This window comes from Moschus berezovskii, chromosome 8 (assembly GCF_049115385.1).
Source record: "Moschus berezovskii isolate FMDL1 chromosome 8, NW_MosBer_1.0, whole genome shotgun sequence".
Taxonomy (NCBI): Eukaryota; Metazoa; Chordata; class Mammalia; order Artiodactyla; family Moschidae; genus Moschus; species Moschus berezovskii.
In genome coordinates this window covers 17,086,765-17,113,154 of record NC_142467.1, presented here as the reverse complement: position 1 = coordinate 17,113,154, position 26,390 = coordinate 17,086,765, and the positions used below count along the sequence as shown (strand labels likewise).

The 26,390-nt window shown below is 40.6% G+C and overlaps 1 protein-coding gene across 2 annotated transcripts in view; it reads right to left on the bottom strand.

Moving 5' to 3' along the window:
• The window catches only part of KIAA0825 (KIAA0825 ortholog), a 401,795-nt gene that overhangs the window by 52,320 nt on the left and 323,085 nt on the right, over positions 1–26,390 (bottom strand). Inside the window, exon 20 of one of the 2 annotated variants that reach the window (XM_055429385.2) lies at positions 18,069–18,887. The exons of the other annotated variant lie outside the window; for it this stretch is intronic. Within the exon in view, the coding sequence (XP_055285360.2) occupies positions 18,842–18,887 (46 nt within the window). The 3' untranslated portion in view covers positions 18,069–18,841. Of the gene's footprint in view, positions 1–18,068; positions 18,888–26,390 lie in introns of those variants that run through there. 2 annotated transcript variants of the gene reach the window in all.

The window sequence follows — 26,390 nt, the reverse complement described above, 5'->3', positions numbered from 1 at the left end:
GGGATTATTATGTTTCTTTTACTCTCCAATTCGGAAATTGAGTCAGCAATGTTCTTTTCTCCTAATTAGGTTTTAGTTATAGCTAGGGGCTCCCTAGTTGCCCACGGCCAAGAACTCTAATATAAATAAAAATGCAGTATCATTCTCTGTTCTATTATAATTATCAACTGAGTTAAAGCAAAACCCTTGGAGATGACTGTTAAGCTGCAGTAGAAACTTTATGAAACATGTGATTCCCCAAAGAACTTTTTACATCAGTCCTTTCTGATGTGAGGTGTCAGAAAAAGGTAATCTTACATATCACCTTCCCTTTAAAAGCATACTAACACAGACCTTCAGAACTTTTCCAAGGAGCTCTGCCCTGATTCTAGTCTGCCCTAATTATCTTTGGCACTGAAGGATGCCTCAGCTCCTGCTCTTCATCTAAAGTGTTGTAATTGAAGACTGGGGTAGATAAAGGATTATTCTTCTGATTAGAACAAGTTTGATTCAAATTGGCTTGAATTATTTGATTTTTCAAGTCTCCTACAAACAGCCTTTCCCTACATTGCTGTGGGATCTAAATACATAGCAATATCACAGGTAAAAGTGGTTTTAAAAACAATTACTATGTAAGGTCCAGTATGGTGACTTTGGTTAATAATATTGTATTTCATAATTGAAAGCTGCTAAGCGAGTAAATTTTTTTTTTTTGGCAGCACCTTATGGTGTGTGGGATCTTATTTCCCGAGCAGGAACTGAACCTGGGCCCTCGGCAGTGAAAGTGTGGAGACCTAACCACTGGACCTAATTCCTATACACTGGAGCCCTAATTCACTGGACCACCAGGGAATTCCTGACAGTAAACCTTTTCATCACAAGAAAAAATTGTAACTATGTATGGTGAGAGATGTTAACTAGACTTTAATGGTGGTGATCATTTTGTAACGCATACAAAATCATTTGAATACACATACAATTACATTTGTAATACATACCAAATCATTGTTGTACACCTGAAATACCTCAGTATAAAGGAAAAATTGCAACATGGATTGAGGAGACATACTAATTTCAAAAATAATAAAACTGATAGCAGTTTTCCATCTCCCTAATCTTTCTTATACTTCCAGAATATAAGGAAGGTAAAAGTAAAACACTTCTTTGCCTTACAATCAGGGTAAACTTATTTCTTTGGTCATGAAAATCCACACAATGACTCTCATGTTTTTTATACTATATTAGGATCTATGATACGAGTCTTAAGTAAAACTAGAGATCAGATTGCCAACATCCTCTGGATCATGGAAAAAGCAAGAGAGTTCCAGAAAAACATCTATTTCTGCTTTATTGACTATGCCAAAGCCTTTGACTGTGTGGATCACAATAAACTGTGGAAAATTCTGAAAGAGATGGGAACACCAGACCACTTGACATGCCTCTTGAGAAACCTGTATGCAGGTCAGGATGCAACAGTTAGAACTGGACGTGGAAAAACAGACTGGTTCCAAATAGAAAAGGAGCACATCAAGGCTGTATATTGTCACCCTGCTTATTTAACTTATATGCAGAGTACATCATGAGAAATGCTGGGCTGGAGGAAGCACAAGCTGGAATCAAGATTGCCGGGAGAAATATCAATAACCTCAGATATGCAGATGACACCACCCTTATGGCAGAAAGTGAAGAAGAACTAAAGGGCCTCTTGATAAGAGTGAAAAAGTTGGCTTAAAGCTCAACATTCAGAAAACTAAGATCATGGCATCTGGTCCCATCACTGCATGGGAAATAGATGGGGAAACAGTGGAAACAGTGGCTGACTTTATTTTTATGGGCTCCAAAATCACTGCAGGTGGTGACTGCAGCCATGAAATTAAAAGACGTTTACTCCTTGGAAGGAAAGTTATGACCAACCTAGATAGCATATTAAAAAGCAGAGACATCACCATGTCAACAAAGGTCCGTCTAGTCAAGGCTATGGTTTTTCCAGTGGTCATGTATGAATGTGAGAGTTAAACTGTAAAGAAAGCGAGCGCCAAAGAATTGATGCCTTTGAACTGCACTCCTGGAGCAAACTCTTGAGAGTCCCTTGGACTGCAAAGAGATCCAACCAGTCCATCCTAAAGGAGATCAGTCCTGGGTGTTCATTGGAAGGACTGATGTTGAAGTTGAAACTCCAATACTTTGGCCACCTGATGCAAAGAACTGACTCATTTGAAAAGACCCTGATGCTGGGAAAGATTGAAGGTGGGAGGAGAAGGGGACGACAGAGGATGAGATGGTTGGATGGCATCACTGACTCAATGGACATGGTTTGGGTGGACTCCAGGAATTGGTGATGGACAGGGATGCCTGGCATGCTGAGGTTCACGGGATCGCAAAGAGTCGGACATGACTGAGTGACTGAACTGAACTGAACTAATTATTGCTATTGACTGTTAATCACACAAAGCTATCAGATATTTAATGCCATATAATTCCTGGTTAAAAAATGAATATCTGAAAATTCACCAAAGTGTCTGTAGTAGCATACTGTAATGTAATTTATTTTCCAGTATAATTAATATACTTTGTATATCTGTTTCAGCTGAGGATTTAAAATATTAACAATTTTTTTTTCAGAGAAAAATCCTTAGAGCTTATTTCAGTTCAGTTCAGTTCAGTCGCTCAGTCGTGTCCGACTCTCCGCGACCCCATGAATCACAGCACGCCAGGCCTCCCTGTCCATCACCAACTCCCGGAGTTCACTTAAACTCATGTCCATCGAGTCGGTGATGCCATCCAGCCATCTCATTCTCTGTCGTCCCCTTCTCCTCCTGCCCCCAACCTTTCCCAGCATCAGAGTCTTTTCCAGTGAGTCAACTCATTGCATGAGGTGGCCAAAGTATTGCAGTTTCAGCTTTAGCATCAGTCCTTCCAATGAACACCCAGGACTGATCTCCTTTAGAATGGACTGGTTGAAGTTCAAAACAGAATAGCATTTCACAAACTGCAGTTAAGTCAAACAAACAAAATAGCAGACCTTATATATGTTAGCTTACAGGGAGACCCACTTCAAGATTCTAATGAGAATTCTGAACACACAGTAAGAGCGAATACTTAGGTCTGTGAATGACTTTAAAGTATAAAGCTTGGGTTTGAATTAACTAACATCTGTTATTCAGTAGTTCAGTTCCATGGACATATTTACTGTACACATTGTATAAGGTAAAGAGTTAGGTGGTATGAGATACAAACAGACATATAAGACATGATCTCAAGGAGTGAACAAGCTAGTAACAGACAAGTCTTGTGTGCAGGTAACTGCAATAGAAGGCAGAGGTGGTGACGCTCTGAAAGGTAAAACCAGAAAGGCTAGGGCAGCAGAGAGGCCAGAATATTTGCATCCAGCTGGGAGTAATGGAGCCTTCTTGTAGGAGGGAACATTTAAGTTGAATCTCCGAGAATGGGAAAGACGAGGTGGGAGTATATGAAGGGCAGAGCCTGATCAAAAGCACAGAAATACGAAAGTATCAATATTAGAATGTTTATAAACAAATGGGCACAGCTCGTCCAAGGGTGATACATGTTAGGCAGCAGACGAAAGAAACAGGTGTTGTACCTCAGTGCGGACTGGGGCTTAGTCACATAAGAAAAAGTGATTTTCTAATTTTACTGGGCATCAGAATCACCCTGGGGATCCTGTTAAAATTCCAGTTCCCAGGCCCGTCCCAAATCTCTGGGGGAGAGTAGACCGAGGTGAGTCAATGCACATGCGTTTTCAGTGATCCCTCTAGACCACATTTTGAGAAACACCCATGCAGGGCTTGGAAAGCAGTCCTTCAGGAATGAGAATATACTTTTAGGTATCATAACTTTTGCATGAGACAATTTGGTTCATTTTAGAAACTCTGGTTTTTTGGCTTTGTGTATGGCACTACATACTTTCTCTAATATGAAAATAGATAATGAATTCTAAAAAGAATATCAATAAAAGTTAAACACACACACACACACATGAACACTCTATACCTCCCATTATAATAAACTTCTACCAAAAAGAGCGTTCAGAAAATAAGCTGTGCAAGCCCAAGAATTCTGCTGAGTTTGAAGTGTCTGTATTCAGAAACAGCGTGAGACATCAAATGCTCTGCACATCATTAGGTTCATGTAGAAAAGAAATTTAAATAAGAGATGAACTATGCTGTGGGGCAGCGAGGAGGACTTCCATGGAACCTGACCCGTCAGTGTTACGTTGAAAGGGGGTGTGCTCATGCTTACATAAACCTTCATGCTGTTTTTACTAATTAACAAGTGTAAGAACCTTAGGAAAATTTTCCACAGAGGTAATTCATCTCTTTATCCCTTTATACCTTATTTTTCTTCCAAGCTTGTTCAACAGGGGCTGGAACCCTACAGTATGAGTCACATTCTTATTTCTTTTTTGACAGCATTGCCATATTTTCATCCTTTTGGTGTTTCTTAATTTCAGACTCTGCATTTTGACAGCTCAACCCTGTTGATTAATGCCTTGTAGGAACCCCTATATGGCCTGCCTGTTAGCGATCTAATTTTGTGCTGGAATGCCTGGGCTGGTATGTTGAACCGATTCACCACCCAGGTGGCTACATTTGGACTAAATGAGCTGTGAAGGGTTTCATCTTTGCCCATCACCGTCTTCCTTCGCGGAGCCCCACAGTATGCAGCCACTGCTCCGACGTGATTTGTCACAACCCATCAATAGAAAATAAATTATTGCCATTCTCACTTGTCAATGGGCTTGTCTTCACTTCAGCTGGCCTAATGACTGGAAGCTCAAAGGGAACATTTCCCGTCTTTGTAGAATATGATTATGACTGAACGCACCGCTCCCCTATGCATCTTGGCCAGTAAAAACAGACACGGAAAGCAAATTAATTGGCTGTTTTGCGCCAGTGATTAGAACATTACACTTGAAGTCCGCAGAAACTGATATTAGGCAGCAAGATTAGGTCAGTTGTGACTTTTATTTGCTTAGTACAACATGATTAGCAACTGCTTCATTCAAGGTTAGTGCACTCGCTGCTGCAGAAGAAAATCTTCATCTCATCACGATGCTGCGGACCTTTAAGCTGATAAGCATGTTCTGGGCGGGAATCAGAAATCTCTTTGGGAGGGAAGCAAATGAGGATATGTAACAGAAAGCTCATCAAATGGCTTAGACTCATCCTGATGTCTGGCACTTTTGAAAATCATATTCCTAGGAAACAGGCCCTGAAAGCTATATTTGCAGAGTGTCAAGATGGTAAATTGTGTCAGTTCAGGAGACAAAGAATAAAAGGACCCAAGGAGCAACATGAAGTAGAGGGTGACATCTTTCACGGAACTGACTAAAAATGAGCATGTTTTTAAAAGAAGCAGAAGACTCTTCTTTCTTACAATCAACACAATGAGCAAGAAGAGCAAAAGCTACAACAGCAAGGCATCAAGTGAGACCTCATCATTAAATTCAGAGATGCAGATCAAAGAGGAACTGTATTAAAAAATTAGGTCTAGGGTAAGGATCTGAGTTTCCCTGTTAACAGCTCTGCCTAGAGTATAATGACAAGAGGCTTTACCTAACAGAATAATAAACAAAGTTATAGTGTAAAAGAATGACTGACATTTACAAGTATTTTAAATATGATAGTGTTTTAGATTTTGGCCATGTTTCCAAAGCTAAGCAGTTTTTATTATTGCCCTATCTTTTCTGCCTCCAGGCAGGGATAAGAGAGTGGGGGGAAAAAAAAAACAAAAAAAACTTGTCAGTAAATGTCAAAATCTGAGTCCCTAACTTCCATTTTCTCTGATTTTCTTAGAGGATATTTTCTATCCCATTGTCTGTTTTTTTAATACCAGAGATGGATGCCCCAAGAGTAAACTAAATCTTCAAATAGTGTATAGTTTAGAAATCCTGTTAGTGTATTTCATGGTTATTTAATTTAGCAGTTTAACTCAATTTTACCTCTGCCATAGAAAGTGACACCTGTGGCTTTAAAACTAGAATGTCTCTGCTTCATACCAATGGTTCAAATGCAGAGAAGTTTTTCCCCATATCATAGACACTCTGGTTTAACAAACTCTTGATTTTTCCTCTTTTGCCTTCTTTTCAAGTTCAGTTCAGTCACTAAATCGTGTCTGACTCTTTGTGACCCCATGGATGGCAGCACAGCAGGCTTTGCTGTCCTTCACCACCTTCCGGAGTTTGTTCAAAGTCATGCCCATTGAGTTGGTGATGCCATCCAACCATCGCATCCTCTGCTGTCCCCTTCTCCTGCCTTCAATCTTCTTTTACCAGCAGAAATTGCTGTCTTCCAGTGGAGACATAAGGTTTTTGGGCTCCTCAGTCATGATGGCGTGATCACTCACCTGGAGCCAGACATCTTGGAATGTGAAGTCAAGTGGGCCTTAGAGAGCATCACTACGAACAAAGCTAGTGGAGGTGATGGAATTCCAATTGAGCTATTTCAAATCCTGAAAGATGATGCTGTGAAAGTGCTGCACTCAATATGCCAGCAAATTTGGAAAACAGCAGTGGCCACAGGGCTGGAAAATGTCAGTCTTCACTCCAATCGCAAAGAAAGGCAATGCCAAAGAATGCTCAAACTACCGCACAATTGCACTCATCTCACACGCTAGTAAAGTCATGCTTAAAATTCTCCAAGGTAGGATTCAGCAATATGTGAACCGTAACTCCCAGATGTTCAAGCAGGTTTTAGAAAAGGCAGAGGCACCAGAGATCAAACTGCCAACATCATGCTGATGTAATGCAGAGGCCATCACAATATTGTAATTATCCTCCAATTAATACAAATAAATAAATTTTTTAAAAAAATCCCTTCTATTTTTATTATTGCTAATCTCATTTACCTAACTAGTTAACTGGCTTTCTGGATTTTTCTACTTTTCCCTGATTCATCTTCCTAAAATCCATTTGATTACGGCAGTCTGGTTACTGTTTTATTAGTTACCTTTTATGGTCACTTCCTTACTGCTTGGTCTCCTTTCCTTCTGTAAGAAGCTTCTTGAAAAGGGTGGTTACTGCTAAAGGCATTTTCTAGTGGCCACAGTAATCTACTGGCCTAATTCAATGAACAACTTTTTAGTCCCAATTGAATTTGATCTCTCTGGGCATCTGCACTAATGAATGCTTTCTTTCATGAAACTAATGAATGCATTCTTTCATGAGACTCTGTCCCTCGTGCTTCCTTGCACTCTTCCATTCCTTGCACTCTTCCATTCCTCACTCAACAACCTCACACGTGCAGATGATACCACTCTTAAGATCATGGCCTCTGGTCCCATCGCTTCATGGCAAACAGATGGGGAAGAAGTGGAAGAACTGACAGATTTTATTTTCTTGGGCTTCAAGATCACCGCAGACAGTGGCTGCAGCCATAAAATTAAGACACTTGCTCCTTGGAAGGAAAGCTATGACAAACCCAGACAGCATATTAAAAAGCAGAGACATAATCTTGCTGACAAAGGTCCATCTAGTCAAGGCTGTGGTTTTTCCAGTGGTCATGTAGAATGTGAGAGTAGGACCACAGAGAACGCTGAGCATCAAAGAATTGATGCTTTCGAATTGTGGTGTTGGAGAAGACTCTTGAGAGTCCCTTAGGCTACAAGGAGATCAAAGCAGTCAATCCTAGAGGAAATCAACCTTGAATATTCACTGAAAGGACTGACACTGAAGCTGAAACGCCAATACTTTGGCCACCTATTGTGAAGAGTCGACTCACTGGAAAAGACCCTGATGCTGGGAAAGGTTGAGGGCAGTAGGTGAAGGGGGCAGCGGAGGATGAGAAGGTTAGATAGCATCGCCAACTCAATGAACATGTTGAGTTTGAACAAACTCTAAGAGATGGTGATCTGACAGGGACGCCTGGCATGCTGCAGTCCATGGGGTCACAAAGAGTTGGACACAACTCAGCAACTGAACCAACAACAACAAAATCCCTCCGTCCTCCTGTCTGCAATGTCACCTTCTATAAACCCCAAGGCATCTCTGAGGACTCTTAACCACCCAGACCTCCCTGATGAGCTCCAAATTCAGTTACAACTCTAGCTGCTTCCACACAGATCAGCCCCTGCCACCTCAAAGTTTATGTCCAAACTAGAATTCATCATCTCAGTGCCTTCTCCCAACCCCATACTGGGCTCCTCTGTTGTGATTCTGGTGTATTTAGGGAAGACTAGTCATTTCATCCCATCGAAAGGAGACTCTCCAATCATGCTTTGTTTAGGTTGGTCCAGGACCCACAATGCATCACCTTATCATTTTTCTCTCAGCTGGGAATAAATGATCAACTGGTTCATTTTACCCTAAATAGGCATCACCGACTCTGTGGACATGAGTTTGAGTGAACTCCGGGAGTTGGTGATGGACAGGGAGGCCTGGCGTGCTGTGATTCATGGGGTCGCGGAGAGTCGGACACAACTGAGCGACTGAACTGAACTGAACTGAGGTATTGATTTTAACTGTAAGGAACAGAAAGCAAGGCAATAATATAGTACTAATAAAAGTGGGACTTCCTTGGTATCTACAGTGACATCCAGAATGGGGAATCCATTCCAGAAGGTTTTTAATTTACTTTGCCTAGAATTGTCAGAGGAGTCACTCTCTATGGCAGCTATGGCCTCATGAAATGTATTTCTTAATATAATAAGACTTGGAAGTTGAAATTACTCCTTGATCCATGGGCTGCAGAAAGGATGTGTGTTAGCAGGCATAAAAACAACATTAATCTCGTTGTACATCTTGATCAGTGCTGTTGGATGACCAGGTGCATTGACAATGAGCAATAATATTTTGAAAGAAATCTATTTTTTCTAAACAGAAAGTCTCAACAGGGAATTCCCTGGCTCTTCCACTGCAGGGGAACTAAGATCTCACGTGCTACTTGGATTGGCCAAAGGGGGAAAAAAAAGTCTCAACAGTAGGTTTAAAATATGCATGTTGTCAACCAATGTGCTATCATCCAGCCTCTTTTGTTCCATTTAGAGAGCACAGGTAGAGTAGATTTAGCATAATTTTTTTCTAAAAAATTAATTTTCTTATTTTAATTGGAGGCTAATTACTTTTCAATATTGTAATGGTTTTTGCCATGCACTGACATGAATCAGCCACGTGTGAATATGTGTCCCCCATCCCGAACCCCCTCCTACCTCCCTCCCCAGCCCATCCCTCTGGGTTGTCCCAGTGCACCAGCTTTGAGTGCCCTGTTTCATGCATCGAACTTGAACTGGTCGTCTGTTTCACATTTGATAACATACATGTTTCAATGCTATTCTCTCGGATCATCCCACCCTCGCCTTCTCCCACAGAGTCCACAAGTCTGTCCTGTATGTCTGTGTCTCTTTTGCTGTCTTGTATATAGGGTCATCGTTGCCATCTTTCTAAATTCCATACATATGTATTAATATACTGGATTAGTGTTTTTCTGACTTACTTCACTCTGTATAATGGGCTCCAGTTTCATCCACCTTATTAGAACTGATTCAAATGCATTCTTTTTGATAGCCAAGTAATATTCCATTGTGTATACGTACCACAACTTTCTTATCCATTTGCCTGCCAATGGACACAGAGGTTGCTTCCATGTCCTAGCTGTTATAAACAGTGCTTCGATGAACATTGGGATACACATATCTCTTTCAATTCTGGTTTCCTCAGTGTGTATGCCCAGCAGTGGGATTGCTCTTTAGGGCCCTATGATTTTCAGAATGGGCTTCAGCTTCAAGTCACCAGCTGCATCAGTCACTAATAAGAGAGTCAGACTATCCTTTGAAGTTTTGAAGCCAAGTCCTGAGCTCTCTCTAGCTGTGGAAGCCCTCCATAGGATCTTCTTCAAATAGATGGCTGCTTTATTTACATGGGAAGTCTGTTGTTGAGTGCAGCCACTTTCATTCATTATCCTAGTTAGATCTTCTGGATAACCTGCTGCAGCTTCTACATCAACGCTTGCTGTTTCACCTCACATGTGTAGTTTATAAAAGCTCTCTTTATAACCCCCCTCTGCCAGCTTCAAACTTTTCTTCTGCAAGCTTCCTCACTTCTCTCCATCTTCACAGAAATGAAGAGAGTTAAGGCCTTGTTCTGGATTCGGCTTTGGCTTAGGGAAAGTTAGCCGGTTTAATCTAAATCACTAAAGTTGTCTCTGTATCAGCAGTAAGACTGTTTTGCTTTCTTATCATTTATGTGTTCACTGGAGTAGCGTTTTTAATTTCCTTCAAGCACCTTTCCTTTACATCCACAACTTACCTAACTGATGCAAGTGAAAGTGAAAGTGAAGGTCCCTCAGTCATATCTGACTCTTTGAGAACCCATGGACTATACAGTCCATGGAATTTTCCAGGCCAGAATACTGAAGAGGGTAGCCTTTCCCTTCTCCAGGGGATCTTCCCAACCCAGGGATCGAACTCTGGTCTCCCCCATTGTGGGCAGATTCTTTACCAGCTGAGCCACAAGGGGAGCCCAAGAATACTGGCATGGGTAGCCTATCCCTTCTCCAGGGGATCTTCCCGACCCAGGGATCAAAACGGGGTCTCCTGCATTGCAGGTGGATTCTTTACCGGCTGAGCTATCAGGGAAGCCCACTGATGCAAGAGGCCTAGTTTTCAGGCTGTCTCTGCTCCTGAAATGCCTTCCTCAATAACTGTACTCACTTCTAGCTCTTGATTTAAAGAGAGAGATGGGCAACTCTTCCTTTCACTAAAACATTGAGAGTCCATTGTAGGGTTACTAACTGGCCTACTTTCAATACTGTTGCATCTCAGGAAATAGGGAGGCCCAAGGAGAAGGAGAGAGATGGGGGAACACACCGAGGAGAGCAGTCAGAGCACAACAACAGCCAGTTCAGTTTGCTGTCTTCATGGGTGTGATCTGCGGTGCCTGAAGACAATCACAAGAGTAACATCGCAGATCACCATAACAAATAATAATGATCAAGTGTGAAATGTTGTGAGCGTTACCAAAATGTGACACGGAGAGACAAAGTCAGCAAACGCTGTTTGGAAAATGGTGCTGACAGACTTTTTGATCAACACGGGGTTGCCACACACCTTTAATTTGTAAAAACATTCAATATGTGAAAATTGCTCTAAAACGAGGTATGTCTGTGTTAGACTAGACAGTCACAAAGGAGCAGGAAATAACTTGCTGATATATATATTTTTTACACATTTGTAATTCTCTACTATGGCCTTGCTTCTATCACCAGTCACATCCACAACTGGGTATTTGTTTTGCTTTGGTGACAGTTTAGGAGAATGGAAAAGTACAGAAAAAATTAGATCATATTTTAATCCTCTAGTTGCCAAATTTTCATGCATCTATGTTAATTAAATAACTTGAATCAGGCCCTCATTTACACATTTACTCCTTAATTATTGTGATTATCTTCACCTTAAAATTCGACATCAACGGGAAATGAATCTCATAAAACAAAAAAATATTGTGACATATTAATGTTGACATAAGAGGAAATTACGACCATTTCAAAGGATTTCTCCCCCTTTTTTACTGTGTACATGTAGAAGATGAGTATGAAGCAATTATTCAAACATTTCAGCTCTCAAATATCTAGATAACGGAATGAAACATTTCCAACTTAAATTACTCCCATCTTTTAATTTTCCATTTTGCTTTTCGAGTATAGACGCAGTTTCAAATGACTTGTATGTGTCATTTTTTTAATTGCCTTAAAGTTGAAATAAACAGCATAGTCAGAGAACTTCACAAGAGAATAAAGGCTTCGCTCTTAACAAATGTACATTCTCAGTGCTGATTTCACATCTTTTGCACATAGTAGCTTCCTCCTCAGATGAGGAATCATGAAAACTAGCTTCCACCCTGATTCACAAAACTGAGCTGGGAATGAATCCCTGATGTCACATATGCTATTTATACTCAGCACCATCAAAGGCTGAGCTAGTAGTCAACCAGTGAACAGATCTTTAGTTGTACATACCCAAATTGTAGTTACGCTTATACTTTAAAATGACAGCATTTATTTCTTAAATCTTCCTTTCTTAAAACTCATTTCAAAGAGTTATTATTAGACCAGAATAGAGAAGATAGAACTAAAGTCTAGGAAGAACACTTCTGCTCTTCATATATTTAGATATCAGGGTTTTATTTGTTTTAAAAAATTGAGAGGGTGGGGTGGGGGACAACAGAATCTATCGTGGTGATTTAAGGTTTGGTACTGACAAATAATGGACATATAATGTGTTAGTTGCTCAGTCATGTCTGACTCTTGGAGACCCCAAGGACTGTAGCCCACCAGGCTCCTCTGTTCGTGGAATTCTCTAGGCAAGAATACTGGAGTAGGTTGCCACTCTCTTCTCCAGGGGATCTTCTGGACCCAGGGATCCAACCCCGGTCTCCTGCATTGCAGGTAGATTCTCTACCACCTGAGCCACAGGGAAGCTCGCTGAGGTCATAAGGGAATACATGGGACTGAAAGCATCAATACATGACACTAAAGGGGTTGGGTGAATTATAATCAGAATCACTTACAAAGCAGTAGATTTTCTTATCAAAAAAGAAGACAGCAAATTGCAAATGTCTCATTATTGGGCTGTCATAACCTTGGGTATACTGCCCAGTAATGTACAATCATGGGGCTCACTGAGTCAAAGAAATTCATAGAACACTGAATATATGCAGTGTTTGGTTACAAAATCATCACATGGTATAAATAATAATGTGACACTAACACAAATACATCGTATTTTGGGAATGAAACACTACTAGTAATTCCAAACTCTTTAGGTGAAGGGTGTGGTCCACACCTACAGTGGGAGCCACAGAACTATATTCTCATCCCAGTATCACATCAAAAACAAAACAAACATACCCAAAAGGGTTAAAGCGGTAAGGAACCCTCTTAGAAACTACTGGAATGAATGTTCTGGAATCTGGAGTTTTCCAAACTCAAATGCAGTTTCTCACCTTTTGCTTTTTTCATGCTTTTCTCCCCTGTGCCTTGAATACCTTTGCTTCTGTTTCTCCCCTACTTCCTGCTCATCCACCTAGACTCATTCTAAGCATCCTGCTTTTTTGCTGAGGTAGGAGCCTTCTCAGCATCCAATATTCCAAGCATTCCAAGCATATCTCTAGTAACTCTAAAACCTGAAAGGATTTTCCCCACTGTAAGTGATCTGAGGGCAAAGACTTTGTGTACCTTCCATCTTTTATTGCCCTGCTTTGGCACAGTACTTGTCACTTAGTGGGCATTCAAAGAATGGCTTTTGAACTAAACCAAACTGCAAAATCAACATTCCAGAAAATTTTGAGGAAACAAGAGGTTGCAGGAATATCATATGTTGATCCTGTGCTCCAATGAAACTGGAGGGCTTGCTCCAAGAAGTCACCCCATGTATCTTGCCATGTATCTTGAAAAGGAAAAAAGATGTCCTTTTCATTATAGGGGACGGGAACGTAAAAGTAGGAAGTCAAGAGATACCTGGAAAGAAAGTGAAGTCGCTCAGTCGTGTCTGACTCTTTGTGGCCCCATGGACTGTAGCCCACCAGGTTCCTCCATCCACGGTTTTCCAGGCAAGAGTACTGGAGTGGGTTGCCATTTCCTTCTCCAGGGGATCTTCCCACCCCAGGGATCGAACCGGGTCTCCTGCATTGCAGGCAGATGCTTTACCCTCTAAGCCACCAGGGAAGCCCAAGAGATACCTGGAGAAACAGGCAAATCTAGCTTTGGAGTACAAAACAAAGCAGGGAAAAGGCTAATAGAGTTTTGCCAAGAGAATGCATTGGTCATAGCAAATACCCTCTTCCAACAACACAGAAGAGAAGACTCTACACATGGACAACATCAGAATGTCAATCCTAAATCAGATTGATTATATTCTTTGCAGCCAAAGATGGAGAAGCTCTATACAGTCAGCAAAAACAAGACCGGGAGATGACTGTGGCTCAGATCATGAACTCCTTATTGCCAAATTCAGACTGAAATTGAAGAAAGTAGGGAAAACCACTAGACCCTTGAGGTATGACCTAAATCAAATCCCTTACAATTATACAGTGGAAGTGAAAAATAGATTTAAGGGACTAGATCAGATAGAGTGCCAGAAGAACTGTGGATGGAGGTTTGTGACATTGTACAGGAGGCAGTAATCAAGATCATCCCCAAGAAAAAGAAATGCAAAAAGGCAAAATGGTTGTCTGAGGAGACCTTACAAATAGCTGAGAAAAGAAGAGAAGCAAAAAGCAAAGGAGAAAAGGAAAGATATACCATTTGAATGCAGAGTTTCAAAGACTAGCAAGGAGATAAGAAAGCCGTCCTCAGTAGTCAATGCAAAGAAATAGAGGAAAACAATACAATGGGAAAGACTAGAGATCTCTTCAAGAAAATTAGAGATAGCAAGGGAACATTTCATGCAAAGATGGGCACAATAAAGGACAGAAATGGTATGGACCTAACAGAAGCTGAAGGTATTAAGAAGAGGTGGCAAGAATACACAGAATTATACAAAAAAGATCTTCATGACCCAGATAACCATGATGGTGTGATCACTCACCTAGAGCCAGACATCCTGGAATGTGAAGTCAAGTGGGCCTTAGGAAGCATCACTACAAACAAAGTTAGTAGAGGTGATGAAATTCCAGTTGAGCTATTTCAAATCCCAAAAGATGGTGCTGTGAAAGTGCTGCACTCAATATGTCAGCATATTTGGAAAACTCAGCAGTGGCCACAGGACTGGAAAAGGTCAGTTTTCATTCCAATCCCAAAGAAAGGCAATGCCAAAGAATCCTCAAACTACTGCACAATTGCACTCATCTCACAGGCTAGCAAAGTATTGCTCAAAATTCTCCAAGCCAGGCTTCAACAGCACATGAACTATGAACTTCCAGATGTTCAGGCTGGTTTTAGAAAAGGCAGAGGAACCAGAGGTCAAATTGCCAGTTGGATCGTCAAAAAAGCAAGAGAGTTCCAGAAAAACATCTACTCCTGATTTATTGACTATGCCAAAACCTTTGATTGCGTGGATCACAATACACTGTGGAAAATTCTTAAAGAGATGGGAATGTCAGACCACCTGACCTGCCTCCTGAGAAATGTGCGTGCAGGTCAAGAAGCAACAGTTGAACTGGACATGGAACAACAGAGTGGTTCCAAATTGGGAAAGGAGTACGTCAAAGCTGTATATTGTCACCCTGCTTATTTAACTTATATGCAGAGTACATCATGCAAAATTCCAGGCAGGATGAAGCTCAAGCATCAAGATAGCTGGGAGAAATATCAATTACCTCAGATATGCAGATGACACCACCCTTATGGCAGAAAGCAAAGAAGAACTGAAGAGCCTCTTGATGAAAGTGAAAGTGGAGAGTGAAAAAGTTGGCTTAAAACTGAACATTTAGAAAACTAACATTATGGCATCTGGTCCCATCACTGCATGGCAAGTATATGGGGAAACAATGGAAACAGTGAGAGACTTTATTTTCTTTGACTCCCAAATCACTGCTGATGGTGACTGCAGGCATGAAATTAAAAGACTCTGGCTCCTTGGAAGAAAACCTATCACCAACCTAGACAGCATATTAAAAAGCAGAGACATTACTTTACCAACAAAGGTCCATCTAGTCAAAGCTGTGATTTTTCCAGTAGTCATGTATGGATGTGAGAGTTGGACACAAAGAAAGCTGAGAGCTGAAGAATCGATGCTTTTGAACTATGGTGTTGGAGACTCTTGAGAGTGCCTTGAACTGCAAGGAAATCAAACCAGTCCATCCTAAACGAAATCAACTCTGAATATTCATTGGAAGGTCTGATGCTGAAGGTGACACTCCAATACTTTGGCCACCTGATGTGAAGAGCTGACTCACTGGAAAAGTCCCTGATGCTGAGAATGACTGAAGGCGGGAAGAGAAGGGGACGACAGAGGATGAGATGTTTGGATGGTATCACCAACTCAATGCATATGAGTTTGAGCAAACTCTGTGAGATGATGAAGGACAGGGAGGCCTGGCATGCTGCAGTCCATGGGGTCGCAGAGAGTCAGATCTGCCTGAGTTACTGAGCAGCAACAAAGGGCTCTCAGCTAGGTCTGAGGTCTGGGGCCCTCAGTCAATTCAAATGCAAGATTTGCTCTCCTGTCAGAGTCCTCAAAGGGACAGATGAGGGAGCATTCTGAGAGAAGGAGGTTCCTAGAAATCAGGGAGCAAGGCCCAGAGGGCAAAGGAAGCAGAAAACATCACAGGCTTTGCTTACTACTCTTCAGGCATTCTGCGCTTTCTGTTACCAAGAGGCTTGAGCACTGAAGGTTTCAAGGTCATAGAAAATCTAAGTAGTTCAAAGAATGAGGTATCTATTTCCTATTTGTGTTAAGTTTCTCCTATCACCGAAGGAACATATATGCTGTCTTCTTTCTTCCTCCTCCTCCATCAAAGTATCTCGTTTGATTTTGCTTTTGCTGAAACCCACTTCCCCTGCTCCGAAAGACGTAGATATAAGGGTTAAGAAGTTAGAATGTATGTGACTGGTTAGATACTGCATCAGCCTCCATTTCTCTCACCCATGTCTTTGCCTACTCGTCCAACCAAAACTGAACTGTGTTGTTCTCCTAATGACCTTTCTATTTCAATTTTGTTTAGAAATCGCTCTTCCTTTTTCTCTCAAGCCATCTCCAGGCTACGTAAGACTGCTACTGCTGCTAAGTCACTTCAGTCGTGTCCGACTCTGTGTGACCCCATAGACGGAAGCCCACCAGGCTCCCCTGTCCCTGGGATTCTCCAGGCAAGAACACTGGAGTGGGTTGCCATTTCCTTCTCCAATGTGTGAAAGTGAAAAGTGAAACTGAAGTCGCTCGGTCGTGTCCGACCCATAGCGACCCCATGGACTGCAGCCTACCAGGCTACCAGCCTACTGCAGGCTCCTCCATCCATGGGATTTTCTAGGCAAGAGTACTGGAGTGGCTTGCCATTGCCTTCTCCGTATGTAAGACTACTTGTAATAAAACATTTTATGGTTGAAAGGAAACTTACAAGTCATTTATTACAACCAGTAGCCAGATTCTCCTGAAATCCTAGTCAAAGAAGGACACCTGGCCTCCACTGCAAAGTTAGCCATTTTAGCTAATCAGATAAAAGGATCCATTCTAATAACTAAAGGGAGAAGATTGAAGGGGATTCTCAGGCCTCTCTCTCTTCTCCCAGGCAACCAACCTGTGTTTCAGTGGCAATTCTTACTCAAGATAATATTTCATTCAATATATCAGGTAAGGAAGAAAAGGAAGAAGAGGGGACAGGATGGTGTAATGATAGGATGGAAGGGTGCTGGGGCTTTTTTGAGCTGGTGGGTCCATTTATTTATTCAAAGCATAAACCTTGATCCCACTTGGTATTTTGAGCAATCAGGAAAAACAGCTTTCTAGCTGATAGCAGGAAAGTGGTGTCAAAAAAAAAAAAGCAAAGACTCAAAGAGCAAGAATGTTATTCTTAAATTGGAACCTAACCTGGAAAATCACAGAGAAATGTGTTAAGGGGCTATTTATGACCAATGACTGGAATGCCATTTTGTATTTCTTTGCAAAGATGCACTTTTACATAATTAGCTTCCATAATCATAGAAGCCAGCCTCAATTTCATAAGGCATCATTTTCTTTGTTTCTCTACATGATGTTCATATGAAAGTGTCATGCTTTTTTCAACCATACATCAGACATTCCTTATTTCCAACACTATCACTATGCTTTTATTGGTAAAATAAAATATATTAAAACTATATTCTAACCAAATAATACTTTATAATTTTTTGTTCTTGTTGCTTTAAACTTTGAAAAGTTGATCTTCAGTTCAATTCAGTTCAGTCACTCAGTCGTGTCCGACTCTTTGCGACACCATGAATCACAGCACGCCAGGCCTCCCTGTCCATCACCAACTCCCGGAGTTCACTCAAACTCATGTCCATCGAGTCGGTGATGCCATCCAGCCATCTCATTCTCTGTCGTCCCCGTCTCCTCCCACCCCCAATCCCTCCTAGCATCAGAGTCTTTTCCAGTGAGTCAACTCGTTGCATGAGTTGATCTTAGATTATGTTTTCACTGTGTTACAATCCTGTGAGAAGGATCCTATTAAAAATAAATAAAGGGTAAATAGGCACAATGAGACTTGTTCAAGTCAGAAAGCTAGGGACTTGCTAAGTACTTGTGGTGCCATGACTGGGGCATATGTCTCCTGTGTCCCATACCCAGATTCTTTCAGCTAAAACATGTGATTTGAATGGACTGTACTCTCTTGTGAGCTTGGTTCTACTGACCGTCTTTATAGAAGCTGATTGCAGACAGAATATTCTCTCTGTGTGTTACCTTTTCTCATCAGTTTGCCACACGTTCTGTCCCTACAAGCCCCTCTGAAAAGACAGGAGCCACATATGCAACTCTGTCATGTCAATCATGTGACAAACATTCTCCAAGTGAAATTAATATGCAAGACTCTGTGTACATTTTGTAAGCATCCCTACAGTGTAAAAATATGCTGAGTCTGTCTAAGATAGTTCTGATCCAGAATGTATTGTCAAAGGAACAAATGAAACTATATTTTCTTTTTTAGGAATCATTAAAGATGTCTTCTTTAATTATTACACAAAATATCCTCTAACCGACAACACATGCTTGCTAATAATTATTGTCCTGCAGAAGCATGACAGTTTTCTAATGGGAGGCATTTGAAATGCCTTAGCTAAAGATTGATTTAAAGAAAAGCTTTCTGTTGGATTCACCTCAACATCTATCAGGTGGTATTATTTTTCCAATAGTCTTTTACTCTATCCTTTGCCTTCTAAAGAGCTGTGCCCAAGCTATAATTATTTTCCGCTAATTAGAGTAATCCATGATTAATGATTCAAAATGATTCCTTTCCAAAATCAAATCCATTTCTTGTCATGACACTAAAAAAAAAAAAGAAATAAAGTATTATCAGAATCAGATTTGTCAGAAAGGAATACTTTAAGTTTTCTTTAGATAGCATTAAAATCTTTTCTACTGAAGGTGCTATGATTCCCTTCATCAATTAATGTGGACGAGAGAAGGGCAACTGGACCATGAAGTGATAACTACTAATGGTTTTGATAATTACTAAGAATTACTTATACTGATGACACAGGAGTAAGCAATTTACAGTATTCTTAAAGAAGAGCTTTGAAGCAGTAAGAGCTAGCAATGACTAAGGGGAAGTGATAAACATTTTCACTTGGGAAACTGGGGGTCCAAAGATGTACGTCTACATGGGTCATGCCTTTTTGTCAACACTCATTTGAGTCCTGCTGATGGCTAAATCTTCCTCTCCTGGGATTGCCCTAGTTCCACTACCTTCAAGAAGCAGCTCCTTTCCCCCGTTATCTCTGAGGGATGCCCAGGACCTTTCTTTCTCTAAGGCTGGTTCACACTTTGTCTGTATCCCATGTCTTTACAATACATTTAGCTCTACTCTAATTACTGTATGAGACTTAAGTGTCTTTCCTTAAAAGGTGAGGTCTTTTCCACCTAATTTCTCCTTAGGCAATGGCCTTAACATACGTGTGCCATACATAATCAAATTTCCCCTGTACGTTTATTGAAAACTTTGTGTGCAAAGCCTTAAAGTTGTATAGTCTCCTAAACGAAGAAAGCTGAACATACAAACTGTGTGTGATGTAAACAGTTCTATTAGGTTCCAGCATGGAGAATAAGTTATATATGCATAAATATAAGAATAAAAAAGATCTTTAAAAGAGAAGCTACTCTGGGATTCAAAAGGTAAGATAAAATGATAAATCTAGTAAGTGCTGAAGTCACTGCTAGAGGAAAGCAAACTGCCTCCACTTTGACCAGAACTGGTAACCATCTGTTCCTTGTCTTCACTAAAAGTTTTCGATTTATTTTCTTTGCTTTTTTCCCCAATAGGGTTTACAATTCAATTTTTATAATAAAAATTACTTAAAAAAATTTTCTAAAATCCCCAAATTTTCAGAATAGCCATGACAAAAACTGGGAAAAGAAAAAGCCATAATTAGATGATAAGTGAACTTAAAGTCTGTAATGGTGACAGTCACACTTGCTAAAAAGTCCATGTGTTTCTTTTGAGTTAGAACCATGTGACTAGTTCTGGCCAATGGACTGTGAACAGATGTGTCAAAGCTCTTAATTTCCAGCAGGAGGACCTCCTATACAGATCTGCTATTGCCATGTCAACAAAAGAATTTGTATGCTGAAATGGCAAATTCAAAGACAGAAGTGGCCTTTGCTGCTGAGTCACCACATGAAGGATAATGCCCCACACATTTGCTCATATTAACTTTGCTTTCTTCAGCATACAGAAGCCATTAACCTTAATGTACGTTGTATGTGGCTCAGTAGGGCCTCAAGGTACATCTCCATGCTGAATGAAATGGGCCCATTTCTCATCTAAATGCCAGAACAGTTTCACAAGAGTAATACAGTAGCATCTCCTTAAACATTCATCATCATAAATGCAGAATTCCTTTTTTGTGTTTGCAGAAGTAATTCTACATCCTTCACATTTGAGTTTAGCATGAAAGATTACGTACTGTTTAATACGAGGGCTATATCTTTTAAAAGCTAAACAAACACTTAAGAATCCATTTGTATTATTTTGCGTTCTGTAGTTCACTGGGTATACAAAGAAGTAGGAAAACTGGAGATATTAATAGAATAATTTTATTTATTTTATTTATTTATTTACTATCTGGAAAATTACTTTGCTAGGAAAGTCTTTGAAAATTGTTGGTGATTTTTGGTTTGTATTTTTTACTTCTATCAAAAGTATTGATATTCTAATCATTACCTATCTGGTTGGATGTTCAAAGAGCTTAGGGATTTTTATCATGATGCTATTTAAATAAAATATTAGAGCCCAGGTAGGTCTTTCATATAATAAATTTGAGGCATCTATTCCCTGAAATATTTTGTAGACATTTAAAATGATAATGTATAACATCAACTTTCAGATGGAGTGTGCTAACATTTATTTATCTGATTAGAGATGGAAAGAGTTACAGCTAACATCTGGGACCTGAGTGAATCTTGAAGCCCAACTTATTTATACTTTAGCCTGATTGTCAACATTTGGATATATCCTGTGAATTTTCTGCAAGTGCGCATGTGAGTTGCTTCAGGGGTAAAAATAGAGAACTATCATGAAAAGAACATTTAATGATATGACAAGGGATGGAGAATAAAAAAAAGACAATGAGCTGGACTGCCAACTTAAGGCCACTACATAGAATTGCAGGGACTGACTTAAGAAGGTACATTAAGAAGCAGATAAATGATCAAAGAAACTTAGCGCTGGGACAAATATTAGGAAAAACCAGAGGATGAACTGTCTGTTTTGAAAGCAGGGACTTGTCTAACTTGAGGTTTGGTTATGCTTCACATATACTTTTTGAGGCCACATTTCCTTTCTCAAGTGTAATTCTAGTTGTTGGACATGGGATTTATTTTGCTTTTCTTCCTTTGTTACTTTAAGAAAATTGAGGCCCGCTGATGTGTTTTTACTCTATTTGAATCTCAAGCAGAACAATTCCCATTGAGGGTTCTTGTGGAACTTCATTTTAGTTATGTTTTAATAAAGTCTTATTTGTATTGACTTCTGGGGCAGCATGGCATTCCCTAACTGATAAACTACTTGGGTTTACTTTTTTATGGAGAGATTTTAATTTAATATGATAGATTCAATCGTTGTTTTTCAGGTTTTATATGCATGCCCAGAAGCCTTTTAATAACTTGCAATAACAAACAAAATGAATGTGACTTTTAGGGTAGACACTCTTGTAATTGATATTTCTACCAGCTCAGGGTGTTTATTTATTTTGCCAAAAAATAAAGTGCATTCTTTCCATCCCTGGGGAATAAAGAGTAATGGAGTTGCAATTTACTAAAAAGTTATGAGAGATCCCAAATTGCAATGAAAAATTTCATACAGATGTATTTCTTGCTTAGACTTGATCTTTGCATAACTCACACAGAAAAAGAAAAAGTTTTTTTATTGTAATAAATCCACTTGCCTTTCTGCATAAAGTAATTAGGGATCAAGGTGTAATAAAATATTTTAAAAATACTTGAACAGACAGTAGACAAGGTTTGTATGCATAAAAAATTAAATTATTTTAACTTTGACAATCGTATATTTTCAATCCTGAAGAATAGGATTTTGGACACAGAAATGATTTTGATAAATGACAGAATTCTGCCTGAGGCCATAGAAGAAGCAAGAACAGGGGACATAAAAATGGGGAATCTACAGATTAGCACGTTATGATTATTCACTTTAATAGCACTTAAGAACCGCTTTGAAAAGATCCAATGTCTTCAGCAGTTTAAACTCATTTCTCCTGTATCTAAACAGCATGTAGTATAATTCAAATTAACATGGGTCCCTGAGAAACATTGGGACAACTCTTAGATAGAGATGAGACATTACTGAACAATGTTTTGGATGATAAACAGTAATAGAAATTTGAGATTGAAATGGCCTTTTCAAGGGAGTAGGTCACACCTGTGAAAACACAAGACAGGTATTTAAGTTCTTCTCACACTGCTTGATACTGAGCCTCTTCAAGTGTCTGAGCATTAGTCAATTTGACACCTCATGGGCCCCTAATTATTATGGAGATCTTCAGCAGGCTGGTAACACTTTTTGAAAGATGTATTTAAAAAATTCTGAACCTTACTTGCCCTAAGACTGAATATAATTTTTCACAAGATTTACCGGGTTGAAGAAATACTGAATGGCTTGTGGGAAGAGGAGTTGCAGCAGGTGGGGTGGGAAGAGGAAGCGGAGGAATATGACAATTTCAGTAATTTGCCGCAGGGATTGTGCTTCGTCTCAGTTCTCAAGAAACAAAAGCAATAGCTACTGTTTATTAAGCTGAGCTGAGAACTTATCAGAACTGGAATCACCAAACCTCAGTTTCTTCACATGTATATAAGGGGATTTTCTAACTCACAAATTATTGTGAAGATAAAATTATAAATGTATGAAAGCTCTGCTGTGCTAAGTCACTTCAGTCATGTGACTCCACCTTACTCTATGTGACTCCATGAACTGTAGCCGGCCAGGCTCCTCTGTCCATGGGATTCTCCAGGCAAGAATACTGGAGTGGGTTGCCATGTCCTCCTCCAGGGGATCTTCCCCACCCAGGGATTGAACCTGTGTCTCTTATATGTCCTGCATTGACAGGTGGGCTCTTTACCATTAGCACTACCTGGGAAGCCTATGTATGAAAGCCATTTCAAATTAAATTATACAAAAGCATTCAAGATTTAAAATCCATAGGTATACTTTCATAAACAGAAGCACACTGAAAAGACTTTTAGGAGACTACCCTATTGATGCTTTCTGATGGAAGACACAATAAAGAAAAAATGCTATATCATTAAAAAAAACAGTCAAATCTGGAGAAAGCCATAACTAAAAAAATACATGCACCCCAATGTTCACTGCAGCATTATTAACAATAGCCAAGAAAGGAAAGGAACCTAAATATCCAGTGATATTTAGGATGAATGGATAAAGAAGATGTGGTATATATATCTGACACACCCAATGGAATATTACTCAGCCACTGAAAAGACTGAAATAATGCCATGTGCAGCAACATGAACGGACCTAGAGATTTTCTTACTAAGTGAAGTAAATATATCACTTATCTGGTAAAGAATCCACCTACAGTGACAGAGGCCTCGGTTTGATTTCTGGGCTGGAAAGATTGCCTGGAGAAGGGATAGGCTACCACTCCAGTATTCTTGGGCTTCCCTGGTGGCTGAGAGGGTAAAGAATCTGCCTGCAATGTGGGAGACCTGGGTTTGATCCCTGGGTTGGGAAGATCCCCTGGAGGAGGGCATGACAACCTACTCCAATATTCTTGCCTAGAGAACCCCATGGGCAGAGGAGCCTGGCGGGCTACAGTCCATGGGGTTGCAAAGAGTCAGACACGACTGAGTGACTAAGCACAGCACAGCATAAGCAGAATCTAAACAAAAATGATACAAATGAACTCATTTACAAACAGACAACTCAGACACAGAAGACAAATCTACAGTTACCAAATGGGAAGGGGGGGAGGGATAAATTTTAAGTTTGGTATTAACATGTATACACTGCTGCTGCTAAGTCACTTCAGTCGTGTCCGACTCTGTGCGACCCCATAGACGGAAGCCCACCAGGCTCCCCCGTCCCTGGGATTCTCCAGGCAAGAACACTGGAGTGGGTTGCCATTTCCTTCTCCAATGTGTGAAAGTGAAAAGTGAAAGTGAAGTCACTCAGTCGTGTCCGACTAGTAGCGACCCCATGGACTGCAGCCCACCAGGCTCCCCTGTCCATGGGATTTTCTAGGCAAGAGTACTGGAGTGGCTTGCCATTGCCTTCTCCGCAGGTATACACTACTATATACAAAAGAGACAACCGTTAAGGACCTACTGTATAGCCAGGGAACTATATTCAATATTTTGTAATAATCTATAAGGGAAACTAAATTAAGGAATATATGTGTGTGTGTGTGTGTGTGTAACTGAATCACTGAGCTTATACCTAAGAATAACATGATATTATAAATCAACTATACGTCAATTTAATAAAAAAGAGTTAAGGTCGAAAGAAACACCACCTAACCTAGACATCGCCTTTGTCACCAAAGACAGAATGATCCTATGCATTGCAGATGTTCACGGCATTATGCCCTTGACCCACCACCAGATGTTGCCACACCCATTCTCTTATTGCAAATCTGATTTTATATATTTCTAAATTTAGGCTTAAATGGTCAAATACTCACATCAGACTCACAAATAATAAAGACTGCCAGGAGATCCAACCAGTCCATTCTAAAGGAGATCAATCCTGGGTGTTCATTGGAAGGACTGATGCTAAAGCTGAAACTGCAATACTTTGGCCACCTCATGCGACGAGTTGACTCACTGAAAAAGACTCTGATGCTGGGAAGGATTGGGGGCGGGAGGAGAAGGGGACAACAGAGAATGAGATGGCTGGGTGGCATCACCGACTCAATGGACATGAGTTTGGGTGAACTCCGGGAGTTGGTGATGGACAGGGAGGCCTGGCGTGCTGTGACTCATGGGGTCGCAGAGAGTCGGACACAACTGAGCGACTGAACTGAACTGTGATAGTCATTAATATAGTCCCATTCAGGGGAAAGGCTAGTTTGAGAGTTTTTTGTTTTGTTTTCTGACCTTGTTTATGCTATTACTTCCGTTGTAGCAAAAAGTTTTGTTTCAGGTAGGCTTGTAAAGTTGTCCTGCTTGTTTATATTTCTAAAATGAACTTCCTGAGTCATTCATTTCTCTCTTGCCTGTATAAAAATACTGCATGTTAAATATTCCAAGAAGAGTTTAGTATTAATGTTGGTCTTTACACCGAGAGTTCCTATTCCTTCTAGTTTCTAAGCTTGGAGTTCTCTCAGACTCTTGCCTTTCCAGCCACATATTTATGTCCACTGAGTCCCAATCTCTTCTTCCTTTTTATCTTTCGACTCCTCTTTCCTAGCTGATTGCTACTTTCATTCAGAGGTTGTTCTAACAATGTTCCCCACAAACTTTCTAAGCTCATTTCCTATAATAGTGTAGCAAGCCAAGCAAAGTGCACTCCTTCTACTCTTCAGAGATTTTTTGATTTGGGGCAGGGTGGCTGTAGGAGTATGGGTAGTTTGCTTTTGGCAGAGAAGGCCTTTCAGTGGGGACACTGGGCCTGAGGCTTGGATGATGAGAAGAGATCCACAGTGTGAAGAGCAGGAGGAGGAGTGTTCTTGGGCAAGAGGGGAGCAAGTGAAAAGGCTGCAGTGGGGGTGTGAGCTTGCCATCTGTGAGGAAGAGAAGGCTGGCAAGGAGGAGGTGGGAGTGAGAAGAGATGGGGTTAGAGGTGGGAGGGAAGCCAGATCACACAGGGCCTTGCAGGAGTTTGTAGTTTCCCTAAGTGTGCTGGAAAGTCATCAAGGGGTTTTGAGAAAGGAGAGTGATAGTATCTGATCTACTTTATAAATCATCACTCTGGTGGCCAATGGATTGGATGTTGTGGAGATGAGGTCAGGGGAGCCTTCCCTGGACACTCTAGGACATTCTACCTCCTTCCTCTAAATTTCTGAAACTTCCTCTCTTACCCTCTTGGCTTTTAAGCAGATGTAATCTTCTATTTGGAGAAGGCGACGGCACCCCACTCCAGTACTCTTGCCTGGAAGATCCCAAGGACGGAGGAGCCTGGTGGGCTGCAGTCCATGGGGTCACGAAGAGTCAGACACGACTAAGCGACTTCACTTTCACTTTTATGCATTGGGGAAGGAAATGGCAACCCACTCCAGTGTTCTTGCCTGGAGAATCCCAGGGACGGGGAACCTGGTGGGCTGCCGTCTATGGGGTCACACAGAGTCGGACACGACTGG